We start from the raw sequence: 20,844 nt of genomic DNA on the forward strand, positions 1-20,844 counted from the left end.
CAATTTTGCAGTAATAGTGTGCTGTGACACTTTTGCATTTTTATGTTTGATTTTCTAAGCAAGTACTGTAGTTTCTAAGTCAGGTGACACTTGGGGGTACACAAGACAAATCAGACTCCTAGAAGAAGTACACTAGTCTGAAAAGGTTGAGAGCCACTGCTCATAGTGCCAGCACTGTGGTACTTTACAGACACATTTGAGAACAAGATACCCAGTAATCAAACATTTACAATCTAGTCATAGGGTGGCCAGGTGTCTGGTTTTTGACCAGAAAGTCGGGTCAAAAAGGGGACCTGATGGTGTCCAGTCAGATCTACTGACCAGACACCCAAAATCCGGTTACTGTGGACAGGGAAGGCACCAAGTCATCATCTGCACCACCCCTACTCAGCTAGGGCCACCTCCTACCTGCATCCGGTGGCTGCAACTCCCAGCCCTGGCTTTGCAAGTGAGTCTCTTCAGACCCACCAGGGTGGAGAGAGGAAAAGCAGAGAGAGCCAGGGCGGAAGGTGAAAAGAGGAGCAAATGGGGGGTGGGGCCCCAGCGAGAAAGGGCAGGGCAGGGTGAAGCCTGGTGGGCAAGGGGAGGTTCGGGCACTCCTGCTAGAGTTTTTAAATATTACAAAGTTGGTAACCCTATCTAGTCACAATACAGAGGGAGGCGGGTAAAATATAAAGGCAGAGGCTGAAGGAAGTTGAACACTCATTGAGTTAGTGCCCCTGGCCCAGCTGCCATGTACAATAATGTCCCCGTGTGAACACTTGCCAGTGAAAAGAATCCCCATTTTCTTTCGCGTGGGGGGCAGGGAGGAGGAGGGACAGATTTCAGCAGCCAGAGCCTCTTGCGTGCAGCTAAAGTTCAGTGGGCGGGGGGTGGCTCGGAGACGCTTCGTCTCTGCTACTAGCACCCGCGGGGCTCGCACTGCCGCGTCCCGCCTCCAGCGCCACACCAGCCCCCAGGTGCCCTCGTCTGACTCTGAGCGGCGGAGGCTGAGGGGGAAGGGCTGGGTCTGCCCTCTCCCGGCCCCGCCCAATTGCTGCGAGCTACACAGCGAAACAACCAGCCCGCCGGCCTTGCCGCCAGCGACCCCCTCGCGCTATGGGCTCCCGGCTCAGCTGCGAGAGTCACGGGACCGGCGCGGCCACCTCTCGGTGCGCGCTGGATCTGGGGGCAGCTGCTGAGCAGCAGCAGCGGGTTCCGTCCTTTGATTGCTCCATCTGCCTGGAGGTGCTGCACCAGCCCGTGAGGACCCAGTGTGGCCACGTGTAAGCGCAGCCGTTTGGTGTCTGGCTCCAGCCGGGAAGAGTAGTTTCCTCCCAGCCAGGGGAAAGGGCTGGGGGACTAAGACTTCCTCCCACTGAACTACCACCACACCCCTTGTATTTCCGCTGAAGCCCGGCTTCTTCTGCTTGAAAGATTGCAAAGAAAGGAGCAGGTCTTGGCGTAACTCAGTTGAATCTAATGGTGTTACTCCAGGGACAAACTTGGCCCCAAAGAGTGTAAACAAACTGGGGGGTGGATAGGAAGGAGAATTGGGCCAGTTTAGGATCAGAACCAATATTCTGTTTTTCAGCAGCCCCAAAGATTAAAAGAAAGTGTCTGTAACACGATTTAAAACCCCCCACACAAGAGCTGGTTAACCTGGGACTTTAAGGCAAGTAAGCTGGAGATCAGGTTAACAAGTGAGGCTGGGGTTGGAGAACCAGTTTTCTGTACCTAGGCTACACTAGCAACTTACTATGTCCAAAGGGGTTTGAGATCTTTGGGTGGAAAGGGGTTTTAAAAGTGGGAAGGATTTTTTTTTTTATCATTGTTATACTACAGCCTATTCTTAATATTTTTGGTAGAAAAAAATCTCCAGGGAATTTGTCATCTGTCAGTAACCCAGGCACATGCTATGGTTTCTGTTCAGTTTCAATGTCTAGCAGTTGTATGATCAGCAGCCTGATGTTTTAGCTTGTTTTGGGCCTTTTTATACTAGCAATTTTCAGAGTGTGCAGCTCCACTAGACTTGGTATTGGGAGAGAATGTGGGTAGTGTAAACCAGGTTCAAATAAGTTGAGGCATTTTTAACAACATGTCACATTAGTGTCAGATAATATAGTGGTAAAAATGCCTGAGCCATGTCTGTTTTACAGTCTCTGTTAATGCTACTGTTGGAAATTATGGGCCCAGAAGATTCCTACTGTAGACACAGCCAAAAAGTTGCTGCATGTATTTGCTTCTCCTGGCTGTGCCAAGCACACAAATGCCATTAGTAGGATTTTTACACTTGAGGCAGCCAGGAAAGAGCTGGAACTAGGAAATCATGCCAGTCCACACAAATACTTATTTATTCTGCCAAAGTTGGTAACGAAAAGCTTTGTTTAAACTCTCCTTGTGTTTGGAACCCCAGGGGAAGTTTCCTTTTTGATTCAATAATTTAAATGGGAAGCACAGAAGAAAAAAAAAGATTTGGGGTCTAATGCAAGAGTCTTTGCTCAGGTGAATTTCCACTACACTAGAGAGGAAGGGCTGAAGGATAAGACTCAAATTTTTTGACTAAAGATGTAATATTTGGCCACAGGCAGGGTCAGTGCAAGGAAGTTTGGCGCCCTAGGCGAAACTTCCACCTTGCACCCCCCCACCCAGGTAAACCCCCCCCAGCAGCTAACCCAGCATCCAAAACGGGGAGCCCCCCCCCCCCCGCAGCAGCTACCCCCCGACCACAACAGCTAACCCCTTTCCCCCCCCCCATTCCCCCACAGCAACTAACCCTGCCCAGGGAGACTCCCGCCACAGCAGCTAACCCTGCCTGGGGAGACTTCTCCCCTCTCCCCCCCACCCCCGCCACAGCAGCTAACCCTGCCTGGGGAGACTTCCCTCTCCTCCCCCCACCACGGCAGCTAACCCTGCCTGGGTAGCCCATCCCAGCTCACCTCGGCTCCGCCTCCTCCACTGAGCATGCTGGCGCTGCTCTAATTCTCCTCCCCGCCCAGGGCACTGATTGAAGGAGACTTAGAGCTGGGCTGTGTGCTCAGCAGAGGAGGCAGAGTGGAGCTAAGCTGGGGTGGGGAGCTGTTCCCCTGTGCACCCCCCTGTTACTGCAGGCAGCCCTCCCCGCGCGCCCCCCACCCAGCTCACCTCCACTCCACCTCGCCTGAGGGGACTTTTAGGCACCCCCAACCACTAGGCGCCCTAGGCAGCCGCCTAGTTTGCCTAGTGTGCCCTGGCTACAGATGAGTTTTTAAAGCAGAGCAAGAAATACAAACCCAGAAAAAGCTCTATGAAATAGCTCGGAAACAAACAATATGAATGAAGTAGTCAAGTAATAAAAACCTAACATAACCTATGGCCAAACATTTCCTCTTTAAAGGAAAACACTAGTAAAAATTACGGATAAGACATATATGGCATTTAGAAGACTCCATTCTCTGTATAATTCAAAGTAAGATGTCAGGGGCTGCCTGATCCTGCAAATACTTATGCAGTAGAGTAGTCCTTTTGAAGTAAATGGAATGTTCAAGACAGCATACTTCTTTTAGATGGGTCAGGAGCTAATTGGAAGAGGGTGAGGATTGGTCTGATTTTTATGGCCCTAGTGATTGGCACTTGTAACATTTTAAATTTGGTTTTGTGTAACTGTCTGCCCTGGCTCCGTGTGGCTCCCATAAGCGGTGGCATGTCCCTGCAGCCTCTAGGCTGGGAACCACAGCCAATGGGAGCTGCGGGGGCTGTGCCTGTGGGTCCTCCACTTAGGAGCCGCTGGGACATGCTGCTGCTTCAGGGAGCCACGCAGAGCCAGGGCAGGCAGGGAGCCTTCCTAAGGTAAGCGCCACCTGGCTGGAGCCTGCACCACCTCCCACACCCCAACCCCCTGCCCACACTGAGACCTCTCCTGCACCCAAACTCCCTCCCGGAGCCTGGAGCCTGCACCCCAACTCCCTGCCGCAGTGCTGAGCCCCTTGCTGCACCCTAAACCTCTCGTCCCTGGCCCCATCCCAGAGCCTGTACCCCCCAGTTGGAGCCCACACCTCAGCCCACTCCCCAGCGCTGAGCCCCCTCCCGCACACTGAACCCTTCAGCCCCAGCTCAGAGTCCCCTCCTGCTCCCCAAACCCTTCATCGTCAGCCTCACCCCAGAGCCCTCACCCCCTTCCAGAGCTCTTACCTCCCTCATTTCTGGCCTTATCCCAGAGCCTGCACCCCCCAGCTGAAGCCCTCACCCCCTCCCACACCGCAGCCCCCTGCCGCAGCCTGATGAAAGTGAGTGAGGGTGAGCGGGAGTAGTGCTCAGAAAAGGGGCATGGTAAGGGTGCTCGGTTTTGTGCAATTAGAAAGTTGGCAACTTTCTTAGCTGCCAGCCTGCTAAATAAAAATAGAATTGGGTGAAGCAGTTTAAAAAAATAACACTTCATTCCATTTATCCCCCAACTTTCTCCCCTTCAAAAAAACCCTAAACTAAACAGAACCACTATCAAAACAAACAAAAAAACGAGGACTGTCAACTGATTAAAAATCGTGCTGTTAAACAATTGAATATCATTTATTTAAATATTTTTGGATATTTTCTACATGTTCAAATATTGATTTCAGTTACAACAAAATACAAAGTGTATAGCGCTCACTTTATATTATTTTTATTACAAATATTTGCACTGTAAAAAAGATAAACAAAAGAAATAATATTTTTCAGTTCACCTAATGCAAGTACTGTAGTGCAATCTCTATAATTAAACTTGAACTTACAAATGTAGAATCGTACAAAAAAAAACTGCATTCAAAAATAAAACAATGTAAAACTTTAGAGCCTACAAGTCCACTCAGTCCTACTTCAGCCAATAGCTTAGACAAAATAAGTTTGGTTACAATTTGCAGCAGATAATGCTGCCCACTTGTTTACAATGTCACCTGAAAGTAAGAATAGGCATTTGCATGGCAATGTTGTAGCCAGTGTCGCAAGATATTTATGTGCCAGATGTGCTAAAGATTCATATGTCCCTTTATGCTTCAATCACCATTCCAGAGGACATGCGTCCATGCTGATGATGGGTTCTGCTTGATAATTATCTAAAGCAGAGTGGACTGATGTATGTTCATTTTCATCATCCGAGTCAGATGCCACCAGCAGAAGGTTGTGGGGGTTTTTGGTTTTGGTTTTTGGTTTTTTTTGGTGATTCAGGTCCTGTAGTTTCCACAGTGGAATGTTGCTATTTTAAGACTTCTGAAAGCATTCTCCACACCTCATCCATCTCAGATTTTGGACAGCACTTCAGATTCTTAAATCTTGGGTCAAGTGCTGTAGCAGTTTTTAGAAATCTCACATTGGTACTTTCTTTGCATTTTGTCAAATCTGCTGTGAAAATGTTCTTAAAACGAACATCTGCTGGTTCATCATCCAAGTCTGTAATAGCATGAAATATATGGCAGAATGCAGGTAAAACAGAGCAGGGGACATACAATTCTCCCCCAAGGAGCTCAGTCCCAAATTTAATTAATTCATTATTTTTTTAAATGAGCATCATCTGCATGGAAGCATGTCCTCTGGAATGGTGGCCAAAGCATGAAGGGGCATCTGACTGTTTAGCATATCTGGCACATAAATACCTTGCAAAGCCAACTATAAAAGTGTGATGCAAACACCTGTTTTCACTTTCTGGTGACATTATAAATAAGAAGGCAGCAGTCGGACTGAGTGGACTTGTAGTCTCAAGTTTTACATTGTTTTGTTTTTGAGTGCAATTATGTAACAAACAAAAAAAATCAACATGTGTAAGTTACACTTTCAGGATAAAGAGATTGTACTACAGTACTTGTATGAGGTGAATTAAAAATACTATTTCTTTTGTTCATCTTTTTTACAGTGCAAATATTTGTAATAAAAATAATATAAAGTGAGCACTCTACACTTTGTTCTGCGTTGTAACAGAAATCAATGTATTTGAAAATGTAGAAAAACATCCAAATATATTTAATAAATTTCAATTGGTATTTTATTGTTTAACAGTGCGATTAATCACAATAAATTTTTTTAATTGCGATTAATTTTTTTTAGTTAATCGTGTGAGTTAACTGTGATTAATGGACAACCCTAAAAAAACCCAAACCTCATCAATCCTTGGGGGGGAAAAGGTGGAGAGAGAGCATACGTGACATGGTAACTATTAACTTCAGTAGAGTTAAATCACAGATCTGTTTGGCCCAATGTCTTTAGACTGCAGACAAGTATTCTTAGGTCTTGTCTTCATTGCAAAGTTAACTTAGGTTAGAACTCAAGTCCTGCCCCTAAATCAAGTCCTGACCAAAAAGAAAACCCCTTAATTTCAACCTGGTGCTGCTTTTAACTCAAGTTGGCTGGCCTAGTAGCGGGTACTGGCTAAAGCTCAAGTTAGCACAACTCATCACACTACGCAGGCTAAGTCTACTCATTTTATGCCACTGTCCTCCCTATAACCTTCCTACAATTCCTCCCCATGTGTCCCTGAGAGACAAGTTCTTGCACAACATTTCAATCAATCATCCAGAAGCTGTATTTGGAGAGCAGAGGAATAGGGCCCTCAACAAGATTCAAGGACAACATCCTGAGAAGCTTAGAGCTTATTTCTTCTACCTCTATCCTGGCTGTTTTGTGGTATTTATGTATTTACATTTGTAGGGAGCAAATAAAACTGAATGACAAACTGTTTTAATGGTAGGGGATTTCAGCTGTAAAGTAATTTATGTTATAGCCTGAAATGTATCCAAATTGTTTCCTGATTAGTCAGTAGAGGGAAGAAGTCTGTCCAATAACCGAATATTATCTGTATACAATAAATTCTTGTGTTTCCATCAGTCCTGATATGCTATATCACCCTTTCCCAATGGCGATTTGATAGGGTGGACAAAGAGCAATCCAGTTTTATGCCATGTGACATTAATAGGGGAAGGCCCCTGACAACTCACCTGAACCATGATCAGGGATGTTTATGGAAGACTATTCCATTTATTAGAGAAACAGAAACACCTTTTAAACCCTGTCTAAAATACAAAAATAATCCAGATTAAAACCTGGCTGTGAAACATGGCTGAGATCAAATCATGTTAGGACATGGTTTATTCTTGGATGGAAAACTTGTTAGGCTTGATGTACCACTCCCTTGTGCTTTGTGTAGTTGTTTGCACTTGGCAGAATAGGTGCAAAATGCCACCATCAGTCTGAGAAGTCTGATTTGGCACCTACTTTGCACAGGTGTAAATTACTATACAAGGGGCAAGGCAGTGAAGATTCAGAACCACTACAACTGTGTTACAGAATTGTTTTAGCCTAGGTAGGGGTGTCTACATTTTGGACATTTTCCAAAGATTTCCCAGTGTTGCTAACACCAGCTGAGCTCCAGCACTGTTAGCAACATTTGGAGCTCTAGGTCCAAATCCTCATGACCAGTGCTACTGCACCTGGCAAGAAAGAAAAAAAATCATACAATTTTCCTGCATTCATAGTCAAATGTGGTAGGGTTTTTTAGTGCAGCTGGGTCCTTAGACTTTGTTAAATGTATAGTTTGAGTAAAGGACAATTATGAAAAACTCATTATTCTCAGCCAGTTTCCACATGGTTAATTTACATACTGCAGACCCATTGATTAGATTGCTATGATGATAATCTTTTTACTAGGGAAATATAAACTTCAGATAACATGACACAATTTTTTTTTCCAACTTGTAATGGGATATTTACTCTGAAAATAACCATATTGCTCTGGATTATTGACTACAGGTTCATTGACTCCCTAGATAAGTCTGTCTCCTAACAGAGGCACACTTAGGTCGCTAGTTTAAAAAAATATATATTTATCTGAACAAAGTATTGGCTGAAATGAAGCATCTGGACCTGCGAGTGATAGTTTAGCACATTCTGGATCAAAAAGGTATATTTGAGGAAGCTATATTCGTTGCCCATTTTGTGCAATATGCAGGCTGTTTCCTCACTGCATTTTTGGCTTGTTGGACACACTGAAGGAGGAGAAAATGGAAAAATTAAGGTAAAAATGAAGTGAAAATATCAAGGTTTATTGCTTCAGCTCTCATTACAACAAGCCTAGACAAAACATCATAAAAGCTTTCAGCATGCTCACAGCATGATCTCAGAGAATCATGGACACTCTCTCTGGCAGTCTGCCATTTGTCAAGCATGTCCAGAGAGAAATCTGATAACAGTTTTTGCGCCCCTGCTGTTGAAAGCTTCACAGTGTAATTTCCAGAGTCCCAATTTCATCCCATCACATTCTTGATAACTTCACTAATCTTAACAAACCAAATCCTGATGTGTCTCATGTTAGGAGTAACTCTCTACTGACTTTAATGAGATGATGACTTAGTCCAGACTGCCTGCTATTTTCAATTCTTATTTAACATAACTAGGGTGGCAGGCCCTATCCCTCCACAATTTTTTTTAAGAAGCTCTGCTTAACACTTTTATTTGATAACTCCGCAATACAGCTGTCATAAATATAAATGGAAGGGTAACAACCTTTATGTATGCAGTAATATAAAGTCCCTCTTGGCCAGAGGTATAGAATCACTTACTTGAAAGGGGTCAATCAGTTCAATTAACCTAGCTGGCACCTGACCAGAAGGCCCAATGGGGAAAGAAGATACTTTAAAATGGGAGTGGAGGAAGGGCATATGTTTGTGCTCTCTTTGTGTATGCCTTCTCAGACAGAGGGAGGGACCAGGGCAGGAAAAAACATTTCCAAAAAAGATCTTGAAATGATACATCTAAAATTACAGAGATTAGTAATAGCAAGAAAATGCGTTAGTTCCCGAGCGGCTTTATTTATTTATGTATTTATTTATTTTTTGCTTGGCAAAAATGGTAGAGCCGGCACAGCAGGGGTTGCGTGGTCAAAATTCCTCATATGTTCACAGGCTGAAATTGTGAACAAACAGCATCACTTGCCCCATAACCTCAGCTGTACAGAACGCAACATCATCCACAGCCCCAGAAACAACTCTGACATTATAATCAAAAGACCTGACAAAGGAGGTTCTGTGGTCATCATGAACACGTCGTATTATGAAGAGGAGGCTGCCAGGCAACTCTCCAACACCACATTCTACAGACCACTTACCTCCGAGGAGTACCAAAAGAAACTACACCATCTGCTCAAGAAACTCCATGCTCTAGCACAGGAACATATCTCCATAAACCTGGAAATCCTGACTGCCCCGTCAGCTCAGGCATTGGCACTCTTACAGCAGGATTATCTGGCTATTTGGATTCTCTCCTCAGACTATCAGCACTCTCAGCTATCTTCGAGACATCACGGACTTCCTGAGGAAACTACAATGCATTGGTGATCTTCCTGAAAATACCGTCCTGGCCACCATGGATGTAGAAGCTCTTTACCAATATTCTGCACAAGGATGGACTACAAGCTGTCAGGAACAGTATCCCTGATGAGGCCCTGGCACACCTGGTGCCTGAGCTTTGTGACTTTGTCCTCACCCACAACCATTTCAGATTTGGGGACAACTTATACCTTCAAGTCATTGGCACTGCTATGGGTACCCTCATGGCTCCACAGTATGCCAACATTTTTATGGCTGACTTAGAACAACACTTCCTCAACTCTCATCCCCTTGCGCCCCTCCTCTACTTGTGCTAGATTGATGACATCTTCATCATATGGACCCACGGGAAGGAGGTCTTTGAAGAATGCCACCTGGATTTCAACAATTTCTACCCCACCATCATCCTCAGCCTGCATCAGTCCACACAGGAGATCCATTTCCTGGACACTACAGTGCAAATAAGTGATGGTCACATAAATACCACCCTATACTGGAAACCTACTGACTGCTATACTTAGCTACGTGTCTCCAGATTCCATCCAGGACACATCACACAATCCATTGTCTACAGCCAAGCCCTAAGATACAACTGCATTTGCTCCAATCCCTCAGACAGAGACAAACACCTACAAGAGCTTTATCAATCATTCTTAAAACTACAATACCCACCTGGGGAAGTGAGGGAACAGATTGAGAGTGAGATGGGTACCCTGAAGTCACCTACTACAGGATAGGTCCAACAAGGAAAATAACAGAACACCACTGTCCATCACATACAACGCCCAGCTAAAACCTCTCCAGCACATCATCAGCAATCTACAACCTATCCTGGAAAACGATCCCTTACTCTCTCAGACCTTGGGAGGCAGGCCAGTCCTCGCTTACAGATAGCCCCCCAACCTGAAGCAAATACTCACCAGTAACTAAACACCACATCACAGAAACACCAACCCAGAACCAATACCTCTAACAAACCCCGTTGCCTACTCTGTCCCCATATCGACTCTAGCGACACCATCAGAGGACCCAGCCATATCAGCCACACCATCGGGCTCATTCACCTGCACATCTACTAATATGATATATGCCATCATGTGTGAGCAGTGCCCCACTGCCATGTGCATTGGCCAAACCGGACAGTCTCTACATAAAAGAATAAATGGACACAAATCAAACATCAGGAATGTAACATACAAAAGCCAGGAGGACACTTCAATCTCTCAGTACATTCAATAAAAGATTTAAAAGCAGCCATCCTTCAACAAAAAAACCCTTCAAAAACAGACTTCAAAGAGAAACTGCAGAGCTACAATTAATTTGCAAACTTAACACCATTAATTTGGGCTTGAATAGGGACTGGAAATGGCTGGCTCACTACAAAAGCAATTTCCCCTCTTTTGGTATTGACACCTCCTCATCAGTTATTGGGAGTGAACAACATCCACCCTGACTGAATTGGCCTTGTCAACACTGGTTCTCCACTTCTAATCATAGAAGATTAGGGTTCGAAGAGACCTCAGGAGGTCATCTAATCCAACACCCTGCTCAAAGCAGGACCAGCACCAACTAAATCATCCCAGCCAGGGCTTTGTCAAGCTGGGCCTTAAAAACCTCTAAGGATGTAAGGTAAGGCAACTCCCTTCTCTGCATGTGCCGGTATATTTATGCCTGTATCTGTAATTTTCACTCCATGCATCTGAAGACATGGGTTTTTTTACCCACGAAAGCTTATGCCCAAATAAATCCCTTAGTCTTTAAGGTGCCACCAGACTCTTCGTTGTTTTTGTGAATACAGATTAACACATCTACCCCTTTGATACGCCACAACACCACACCTCTATACCAATTTATATTAATATTCTGCCTTAAAAGACACCTCCAAAGCCAATTCTATCACATTTCCAATAGGACTGGTGTCTGACTAGATAATTCTTCCAGCTCCTTACACCACTTTCTTTCCAACTTTCCCAGTTTGTAGGCTCCAGTTTCATCTTGGGATAAACACAATCATGATATAACTGAAGTGCCTGATATGTTGTGAATCCATTTTTTCTCTCTTGAACAGGTCCTGAAAGAGGGTATTCCCCCACCAGCTCCTATTCCTGGGCTCAAATTAAGAGCTATGCCCTCAGATCCCTCCCACTACCTACAGTGCACCAGCCAAGCAGGCTGGACCATATCCAGCTGCTCTGTCTGCAAACACTAGCCAGAGATCATAACTACACACTCCTGCTCCAAACAGGGCATATCCATAGCCTTATGTTCTACAGTGATGTGTGTTCTGTCACCTTGCAAAGATGATGAACCCCAGTGAGCCAACCTTTACTCCCCCTAGGTCCGTCAGGGATAGTGGCAACTAATGCTCCTGACACCTGTGCATGTCCACCTTCAATATGTGAGATTGTAGCCCCTCTTTTGGCTCCGCCAGAACCTCCTGCTGCGTTTCTGTTTGCACTTTATTCCACATCTATTCTGCTATGCACTCCCTATCTGTAACTCCAAGAAGTCATGTGACTTCCTAGTCAACGTCCTCCTAGCACTGACCATGATATCCATACTTCAGTCAAAGAGGAGGACACTCAACTGAGAGGTTCTTTGCAACTGTAGGGCCTACTTCCATTCCCTTGTCATTTCACTGCTCTCGGCAGAGTGTCTCTAGGCAGCATCCACGACTCCTTTATGCTGTTTAGGGTTCTCTGCTTGTCCCCATCTGGTACCCTTGTTTTGAACTTTTGACCCTCACTCCTATTTGTGTTTTATCATTTGTTGTCCCATGGAATCTTGCTTTCTGGGCTCTTTGGCCCCACACTCAATTGAGGAGGTGGACTTCTTTTCTAGGTGGACTTAGGCCCACCGTCCCAAAATTCAAATTAGCCCTCAAACCTTCCTCACACCCCAATCCACCCCATATCCCTCTTGCATTTGTTCTCTTTCTACTGAATACCATACTCTTAGATGTACTATGATTTATCACTTGAAATTCAAAAGCATCTAATTGCCTCCATAGTTCATTGTGTATTTGTGACCTTATAGCCACTTCATTTACATAAAGTAACCTAAGCATTATCTTCCTGTCCAGTTTTTAAGTAATTTATATAGATGTTAAAAAGGGTAGCAGGCAAGTTAACCCCTTGTTATCCTGCACCCTTAACTATTCTTATTTTAGCCTAGATTCTACTGTCTGAATAAACCTCCCCTACTCTTATTCCTTCAAAAGCATTACAGCTTCTGCCATAATTTACTTCTATTCACAATATCAAGTGCAGGAGAAATCTGCCAAACAAACCTACAGCTTTTAAATACTTTTAGTGAACACACAAGTGCACAGTGATGCTGCAAAAGCAGGGTTATTGTGGGTTTATATTCAGACCAGGGTCATGACATTCTACCAACCCCCAGGCAAATTATTCCTGCCAGGGGCAGCATTAATATGTGGGACGTTGGCTGATCAGGTCCGGGGCAACATGCTAAAATGTGGCATTTTTACTGCCTGCACTTCCAGGAGTCACCCTTGCTACCATCAGTGTTGCTGTACTAATGGAACATTATGGATAAAAATTTTCCTATTGTAGAATCTCCAATGACCTGTACATTACTTTATCAACAAAGCTATAAGTAGGATGCTGCAAGATACAATACACCTATTAACTGACTAAAACTGCAATAGAAACTGATCATCATCCCATATTATATTAGTGATGACATATATACACATACCCAACTAGAATGTTACCATAATTATGATTTATTTGCACTACTTTAATGGAAAGTGTTATATTTATTTTAATTTCTTTATGCAGATTCTGTCGCTCATGTATTGTTACAAGTGTAAGGAATAATACATGGACATGTCCTTATTGCCGGGCTTATCTTCCTTCGGAAGGAATTCCAGCTACTGATATTGCCAAGAAGATGAAAGGTCTATACCAAAACTGCACAGAGTGTGACACACAGGTTTGCAAGCCTAACATTCATTACTAATTAACTCTAAAGATATTCTGTGCACAAGAAGTGATAAGATTAAGGCCTCTTTTCTAGGCTGTGTCTACAGTTAAACTGCTACAGCAGCACACTGCAGTTGGTGCTTCAGAGTAGCCATACACTGCAGCAAAGAGAGGGGTTCTCCCAGCGCTCTCGTTAATCCACCTCCCCAAGAGACGGTAGCTAGGTCAATGGAAATGTTTTGTCATTAACCTAGTGCTGTGAACCCGGGGGCTCGTGTCCCTTGAACTATGTCACTCTGGGGTGTGGATTTTCACACCCCTGAACAATGTAGCTGGTAGCTGGGTAGACCTATTTTTTTAGCAGAGACCTGGCCTCAGGGCAAGCAGAATATTTTGCTGTAGCGAAGCCAGTCAATTTCCTCATATAAACAAACTCTAAAATAAACTCAGACTAATTAGACCTACTTATCCCAGGTCCAGATTTGCCAGGGTTGCGTCTCTACTACCTTAGACTGTGGCCTTGTTTAGACTAGGGGGAAAAGTGTTTTTTTTAAATTGAGTTAGCTCAGCTGCAAGACCCTATGCTATAACAACCTGCTAGAATCAAACTAAATTGCATCTACATTAGAGTTACTGGTGTTTTCCCATCAAGTTAAACTACCTCAATTGAGCTAACAACTGGGGGAGGGGCGACACACACACCTTTTTTCTTAATTTAGGCAGTGTTTGTGTTATTATTTACACTTATGCAAATTTGCTTGTAAAATGCTACCATTGTGCACATGTGTAAATCACTAGACAAATTGCAAAACTGTAGAGAATTAGGCCCATCATTTCTCACTTTGCAGGGCAGTGCAAGAGTGAATTAGGAGGTCTGGACAAGGAAGACAGTTGATTGGTACTTTACTCATATACATTAATTTGAAAGTTTATACAAAATCAAAACATTTTTTCACTTTGTTCACAACTTTTCACTGCTTACTTGTCCCCTTTTCATTCTGCATAATGAATACCCCACCCTCTTTTGATTTTAAGTACAGGCCAGAACAGCATCGCCTTCCTCATGCTTCTTTCTCAGTGTCTTACTTCCTTTTGTAAGCTGCAAAATAAAACCTAAATTCTTCTATATCAGCTGTAAGATGAACATATATGCCAAAAGGAAGGGATGAATTTAGGAAGAGCTGTTGTTATCTGATTAGTTAGATTACAAACAGCATGAGAAACATATCAGGAATGTTATATGATAATAGTGTGACTTTTAATTTTTATTTTTGCCTTGTGTTTCAGAAAACTATATTTCATTGGTAATGGATAGTTTAAGGCAGTGCCTTAATATTACTATGTGCATTTTTGTATTTTTTTTATTTGAGACATATTAGAGGCAATGAAAATGTCATTGATGTGTCAAGGAGTACAAGGCTCTTGTTGGTTTTCTTTGTAGAAAATACTTAAAGGCCCCAGTTCACAAGATTCACCGTACCACAGTCCTGAAGTAAAGTGAATGGGCCAGATCTCAGTTACATCAGTGTAAGACCCAAATACCAGCCCCAATGCAGCAATGAGAGTTTTGCTACTCACTTTGTCAGGACTAGGATTTGGCCCTCAGCCTAGTAAAAGTGTCGTTGATTTTAGTGGAGTCAGTCAAGATTTGCACCAGTGTAACAGAGCACAATGTGATCAAGTAGGTCTTTTTACCTGCATAAGACCCAGTTGGTAGGGCCCACCATCTCCAACAGTTCATTTCACAATCTAAAGTGTTAGTCTGAAAACCAGAACAAAAGCCCCAATTTGCTAGATATCTAGTTCTAATTAATTTTACACTCAAAACATGCAGTTTTTTGTTAGGTAATGTATTAAAATAATGTGCTTAGTCAGTAAGATCTTGTAACTCCTGAGAAGTTGGGCTAATAAAAGAAAATATGGTATATTCGTAATTAAAGTGCTACCACTCTAATGAAAATAACTCTTAAGCAAACTGGCCTCTAAGTTTTCAGGCTTGGTTTACAATAGGTTGATACAGCTATGGTACTCAGGGTTATAGCAGGATAGCTACAGCATCATAGCTATGCTACTGTAGTGCAGATAATGTAAACCTGGCCTCAGAATGGCAAAGATAATAAGCTATGCTAAGTGAACAAGACCACTGGGTGTATAACATGTCTGTTGCTTTTTAACATTGCCTAGGTATGTCTGAGTGAAATGAGAGTTCATTTAAGGACTTGTGAGCAATATATAGAAAAATATGGACCTCTGCAAGAGCTTGGAGACACAGTAACAAGGTACAACCCTTTGATGATCATAATGTAACCACTGTGCTGTTGAGTTTACTATGTATAGGTGTTGGGATAAAATAGTATGACGTACAGCTAGTCAGTTAAAAAAAGAAAAAGGTCAAAATTTGGAAGTTGTTTCCATTTCACAGGGTTTGACATGTAGCCATTTTCAGTTTTTTCACAATTTGTCACTTTTTTTATCAAAAAGGTCATCAGTTTTTTGTATATTGAAACCCAGTAATAATGATTTTGAGAATGTTTCAATTAAAAAAAAATATGAAACTTGACACTGCAAAAATAAAAAAATTCAAGTCAACAGCTTTTTCATTAACATTTTTATTTTTGAAAAAAGGCCTTTTTAAAAATCATATTCTTTCTTTGGAAAACGTCAACCATCATGTAGCATAAAGCTAAGAATCAGCATTTTAAAATATTTACGGTAATTAAAATACTCATTACTTTTTGGAAAACAAAATCTATCCATTATTTTTTATAAACAAAAAGTCATTCATAATCAACCATCTTTGTAATTCCCAGATATGCCTGTCCATTTTGCCAGTGTGAGTTGCATGAAGATGATCTAATGGACCATTGTCTCACTTATCATAGAACAGAAAGGAGAGCAGTGGTAACTATCTTGCAGTCAGTTATATGTGCAAATGTGTATTTTATTGAACTTACATATTAAACTGATTGATTCTGTTTGGCTGCAGACACTAGTAGACATGAGAACAGGCAAAAAAAAAGCGTTAATTACAAACTTGGCTTGGATGACACAGTAATTAAAAAAATAAGTGGCCTGTGCTAAATCTGTACCAATGATTCCATCCCAGCTAGCACAGGTGCTAGAAAATGGTATCAAAAGTTCTACACTAGAAATACACTCAATATGTCATGATGGCTCCAAAGGAGAGTTTATAGTTAGCCCTTTGGACTAATGGCATGCATTTTCAAAATGCCGTGCCACCAACATCTTTACTAGATTCAGTAATTCTTCCACTTTTAAAATTTTGTATTCATCATTTCTCTCCATGGACCCAATATCAGCGCCTAACCTCACAGACTCCACTTTCTGTGCAGTTATTTTCTGTCTGTCTTTATAGTCCTCTTGCCTAGCACAAAACGATCTATGGATCATTATTTGAGAACTACTCCAATGATTCATAAGAGCTACAAAGGATTCACAGGACAAGGACAAATTATTCCAGTTGTACAAACAAAAATACAAAGAATGGCCCCAAGCCTAGGGCTCCATGAGGCATAAGGGTCTGACTATGTGGATCACATTACAGGATCAAGACCTCTATATAGGCCTGATCTTGACAAGTTCTGTGCACGATTCCCATTGACTTCACTGGAGTTGAATTTGCTTAAGACCTGATCTTGAGGGATGCCAAGTCAAAAAGTTAACAAATTGAATGACTGATATATGACACAACCATCCCTCATCACTAACAAAACAAAGGATGACACTCTCTTCTCTCTTATGGTGAAGGTTAGTTCTCAGTCTGCTTAACTACTATCATATTGATGTTAACATTTTGGTAAGTCTGTGTACATCAGGGTGGGTAAACTTTTTGGCCCGAGGGCCACATCTGGGTATGCAAATTGTATGGTGGGCCATGAACGCTCACGGTTCCCAGCCAATGGGAGCTGCAGGGGCAGTGCTTGGGGCAGGGGCAGCGTGCGGAGCCCTCTGGCTGCCCCTATGCTTAGAAGCCAGAGTGGGGCCATGCCTCTGCTTCTGGGAGCTGCGCGGAGCTCCGGTGTGTGTGGAGCAGGGCAAGCCCTGGACCCCGTTCCCCATTGGGAGCTCGAGGGCCAGATTACAACATCTAAAGGGCCATAATTTTCCCACCCCTGGTGTCTAGTACTGAGAAGTACAAATTAAGGAAAGAATAAATAAGGTTACAGTTAAAGATTGGGTTCACTGTTAAGAGTTACTACCCTAGCAGACCATATTTTGCCAAATTTTAGTTGTGTGGTTTTAAATTAGGTTCAGCATTTATTTGTTAAAGTCCACTGATTGTTCAGCACATACAGAAGCCAACCTGGTAATAGCCAAACAAAAATGTTATATTTTTTAGCATAAATATGTTTGTTTATAGAACTTAGAGCAAATGCATAAACAGTAGCTGTGTGCAGTTATGGGGCAGAATAAGGCCCTTAAAACTTAGTTAACCCTCTTGTGTTAAAAGGTCTCACTCCGCAATTAAACAAGTTTATCCCTTATAGACCAGTAAATAATATACATTACACAGCATTTCATTAAGATGGTCTACATCTTCCTTGAAAGCCTCACACAAATATACAAACTATAGTTTAATTTAAATAATGTTTAGATTATAGAACCCCAAAAAGAGTCAAGAAATTTCTCTGTCAGACTGATGTCATAACAACATGATCTATAAATGTGACTCTAACTAGTACAGCAAGAGCATAGACACTGTTTATTGCATAATTTGCTACCAGAATCCTGCCACATAGCAAAGCGTTCTCCAGGGCAGGTTGAGGGAATACTCCATAGGGCAGTGGTTGCAGCTAGAAGACTGGCCTGTCCCCTTAATCTTAAAACTGCTAGAAGGGTCGGACTGGAAGGGACCTCAGTAGGTCATCTAATCCAGTCCCCTACACCCAAGGCAGGACTAAGTAATAACTAGACCATCCACCCTCCATGGGATGAGTTGTGTGGGTTGACACATTAGATGTCTGTTTCTGAGAGTGCTCAGTTGAGGTCTGCTGTTTCTACCTCCTCTTTCATACCAGAAGAGCACAGAGCAGGATTTAGCTGTAAAAGTATCAATCAATAAGTTAGCCTTTTACACTTTGCTATAAGCATGTTATTCAAATGCTGTTTTAAGTGTGTACTAATATTTTTATGATATTATTTGAAGTAAATGTTGCAACAATTACAATGGTTAGCTATATTGCAGAGGACCAAAAATTATGAAGGAACTAAAATCTCCTTCCAAAACAATGAAGGCATTTTTGTTTTAAGTAGCACAGTAAACCACCACATGTGTAGGTGGGAGCCCTATTATATTCAGTGGAAGAGTAAATCATGTGGCACATAGGTTGGGAGCACAACAAATAACATTTCATTTTACAGTCTTGGGTTAGCCAGTACCAGGGAAGGAGTTAAGCATGAGATGAGGACAGACAGACATCCCCATGGGTATCTACTGAACAGAAAACACGCAACTGGGATTAACCTAATTTTACTGCTGGTCTGCGGGGGTATTGTGTCTGGCTGTAAATATATTTATGTCACTCAAAGAATGCCATTTAGCTATTACTGTTCCAGATATTTCACTCTCCCCTTAATACTGATAATATTTCCTTCTGCAACGTCTTTGTAATGAAAACTCAATATTTATAGTTTTTCCTATATTTTCCAATATTTATAGTTCTGTCCAATTTGTCGTTTAATACCTGGTGGAGATCCAAGTTATTTTAGCAGGAATTTTATAAGGCATCTTCAACTCAGACACACATTCTACCATGAAGACTACATAGTGAGTAAATAATCATTTTTATAAGCTACTATCCTGACTTCTTTACATATCTCCCTCCATACCTCTGACGATCAATATGTCATGTGAGAGTATGCATTAGATTGCCAGAATGTCATGCTTAGGGCGTGTTGTGAGGTTACAAAGATCTAACAGATACAAGGCAGAGTTGGGAGACATGGATTCTATTCACCTGCTACTAAGTTATGGTGTGACTTTTGGCAAATATTAACCTCTCTCTGTTCCTCAACTTACCCCACTGGCTTCTATGGATTGAGCTATTAAAGAACAGCTACTTACACTCTCCTAACTCGGTAAAATTTAGACTATTCATCGCAAGTCACAACACTATTAAAAATTCCAAAAACATTTTTCAGTGGTTTCCTTTATTTCCCTGACTGGTGTCCATCCAGACACCATCCTGAAAAAAGAGATGAATCTAATACTTTCTAAAGTGAGGGCAGACCCCTGAGGAAGTGGTACCAGACTTGAGAGAACTACATGTGCCATCAATAAAATGTTAATCTATACTAAATGCATATAAGAGTAATACACCTGGGTTGGGTAATATTTTATTGAGGACTCATGTATTTTTTTATCTTGTTTGCAATAGAGTGCTGAGATACACAACATTTTGTTATTTGTATATGTAATTACATAATATGCATCTCTATGTCTGGGGCCTGTAATAAATAACATAGGAGTTACTGGTGTTTGCATATCGTATTTTACTTGTCTATCTCCTCTGGAATTCTTCCTTTTATAATTAAATTAGTTTCATAGTAAAGATTTCTCCCACTGCTTAAAATTTAGTATAAAATAAGTCCCCAATCCTGCAAACTACTTATGTATGTGCTTAACTTTAAGCATGAATAAACACTGATTTCCATTGAAATCAGTGTTTAGTTGGGTCATGGTCTAAGCAAGCTCTCAAGAATAGAAGTAGCTTGTTAAAGCGGTATTTGTTTTTATCTGCATGCCTAAATATCTTTTTATTTTCTTATTCCAGGATATAAACATAGTAGAAGAAGTCCTTACTGAAAATGTTCTACACCCGTTGTTTTTAGAATATGTGCAAGTGAATCATCCAAACAGCACATAATTCTACTGAAAAGGGTGAGATAGATGTTCAACAGATTACATTGTTCATTCAAATTCAGTTTTTACCGCTACCGGGACATTGTCAGATTTTAGACCTAAACAGGTTGACTTAAAAAATAGTTTTGTTTTTAAATTAAATTCCAACTCCATCACAGAAACTGTAAAAGATCACACTGACATATTGCTGGTTTGAACACCTAAAATGCAATAGTCACTGTCTGCCTGTACTACCCTACTCCTCATTGACAAACACCTTTACCTTTATACAAAGGAAAAGCAATGACTGGAGCAGAGAGCAGCTTGTGATTGCACATTTCATGAGCAAGCCAGAGGCTCCATGATACTGCTGATGATGTTGCAATGCTTGGGACAGACAGCAAACAAGGCACAGCCTTTTTTGGATTCGGTAGCCTATCAGACTGGAGGGAGAGGGGGACCCAGCGCTTCTGGCCTGCACGAGGGTGGTGGGGTTAGGGTCTTCTCTGCCCAGCAGGGATGGGGTCCCATGGCTTCAGCCCTGAGGGGCATGCCTGCTGGGGCTCAGGACATCAGCAGGTGCCTCCTGTGGGGCAGGAGCTCCGGCAATCACACCCTGGCTCTCTAACTTCTGAAGTTTGTCATATGTGGCTCCAAGGATCAGTACATTTGGCCATCCCTGCTCTAAAGTGACCGGAAGATAGGGCTATAGCATTCTTTCAAAATGTAC

The 20,844-nt window shown here is 42.3% G+C and overlaps 1 protein-coding gene across 1 annotated transcript; it reads left to right on the plus strand.

Annotated features, from left to right (window-relative positions):
• Positions 1-1,098: 1,098 nt before the first annotated feature.
• On the plus strand, positions 1,099-20,139 carry RNF125 (ring finger protein 125). The gene is made up of 6 exons (XM_030549447.1): positions 1,099-1,265; positions 13,109-13,262; positions 15,437-15,531; positions 16,063-16,153; positions 18,933-19,040; positions 20,047-20,139. Exons 1-6 carry the CDS (start codon positions 1,099-1,101, stop codon positions 20,137-20,139), a joined length of 708 nt encoding a protein of 235 aa, XP_030405307.1.
• Positions 20,140-20,844: the final 705 nt, after the last annotated feature.

Source organism: Gopherus evgoodei, chromosome 2, assembly GCF_007399415.2.
Source record: "Gopherus evgoodei ecotype Sinaloan lineage chromosome 2, rGopEvg1_v1.p, whole genome shotgun sequence".
Classification (NCBI taxonomy): Eukaryota; Metazoa; Chordata; order Testudines; family Testudinidae; genus Gopherus; species Gopherus evgoodei.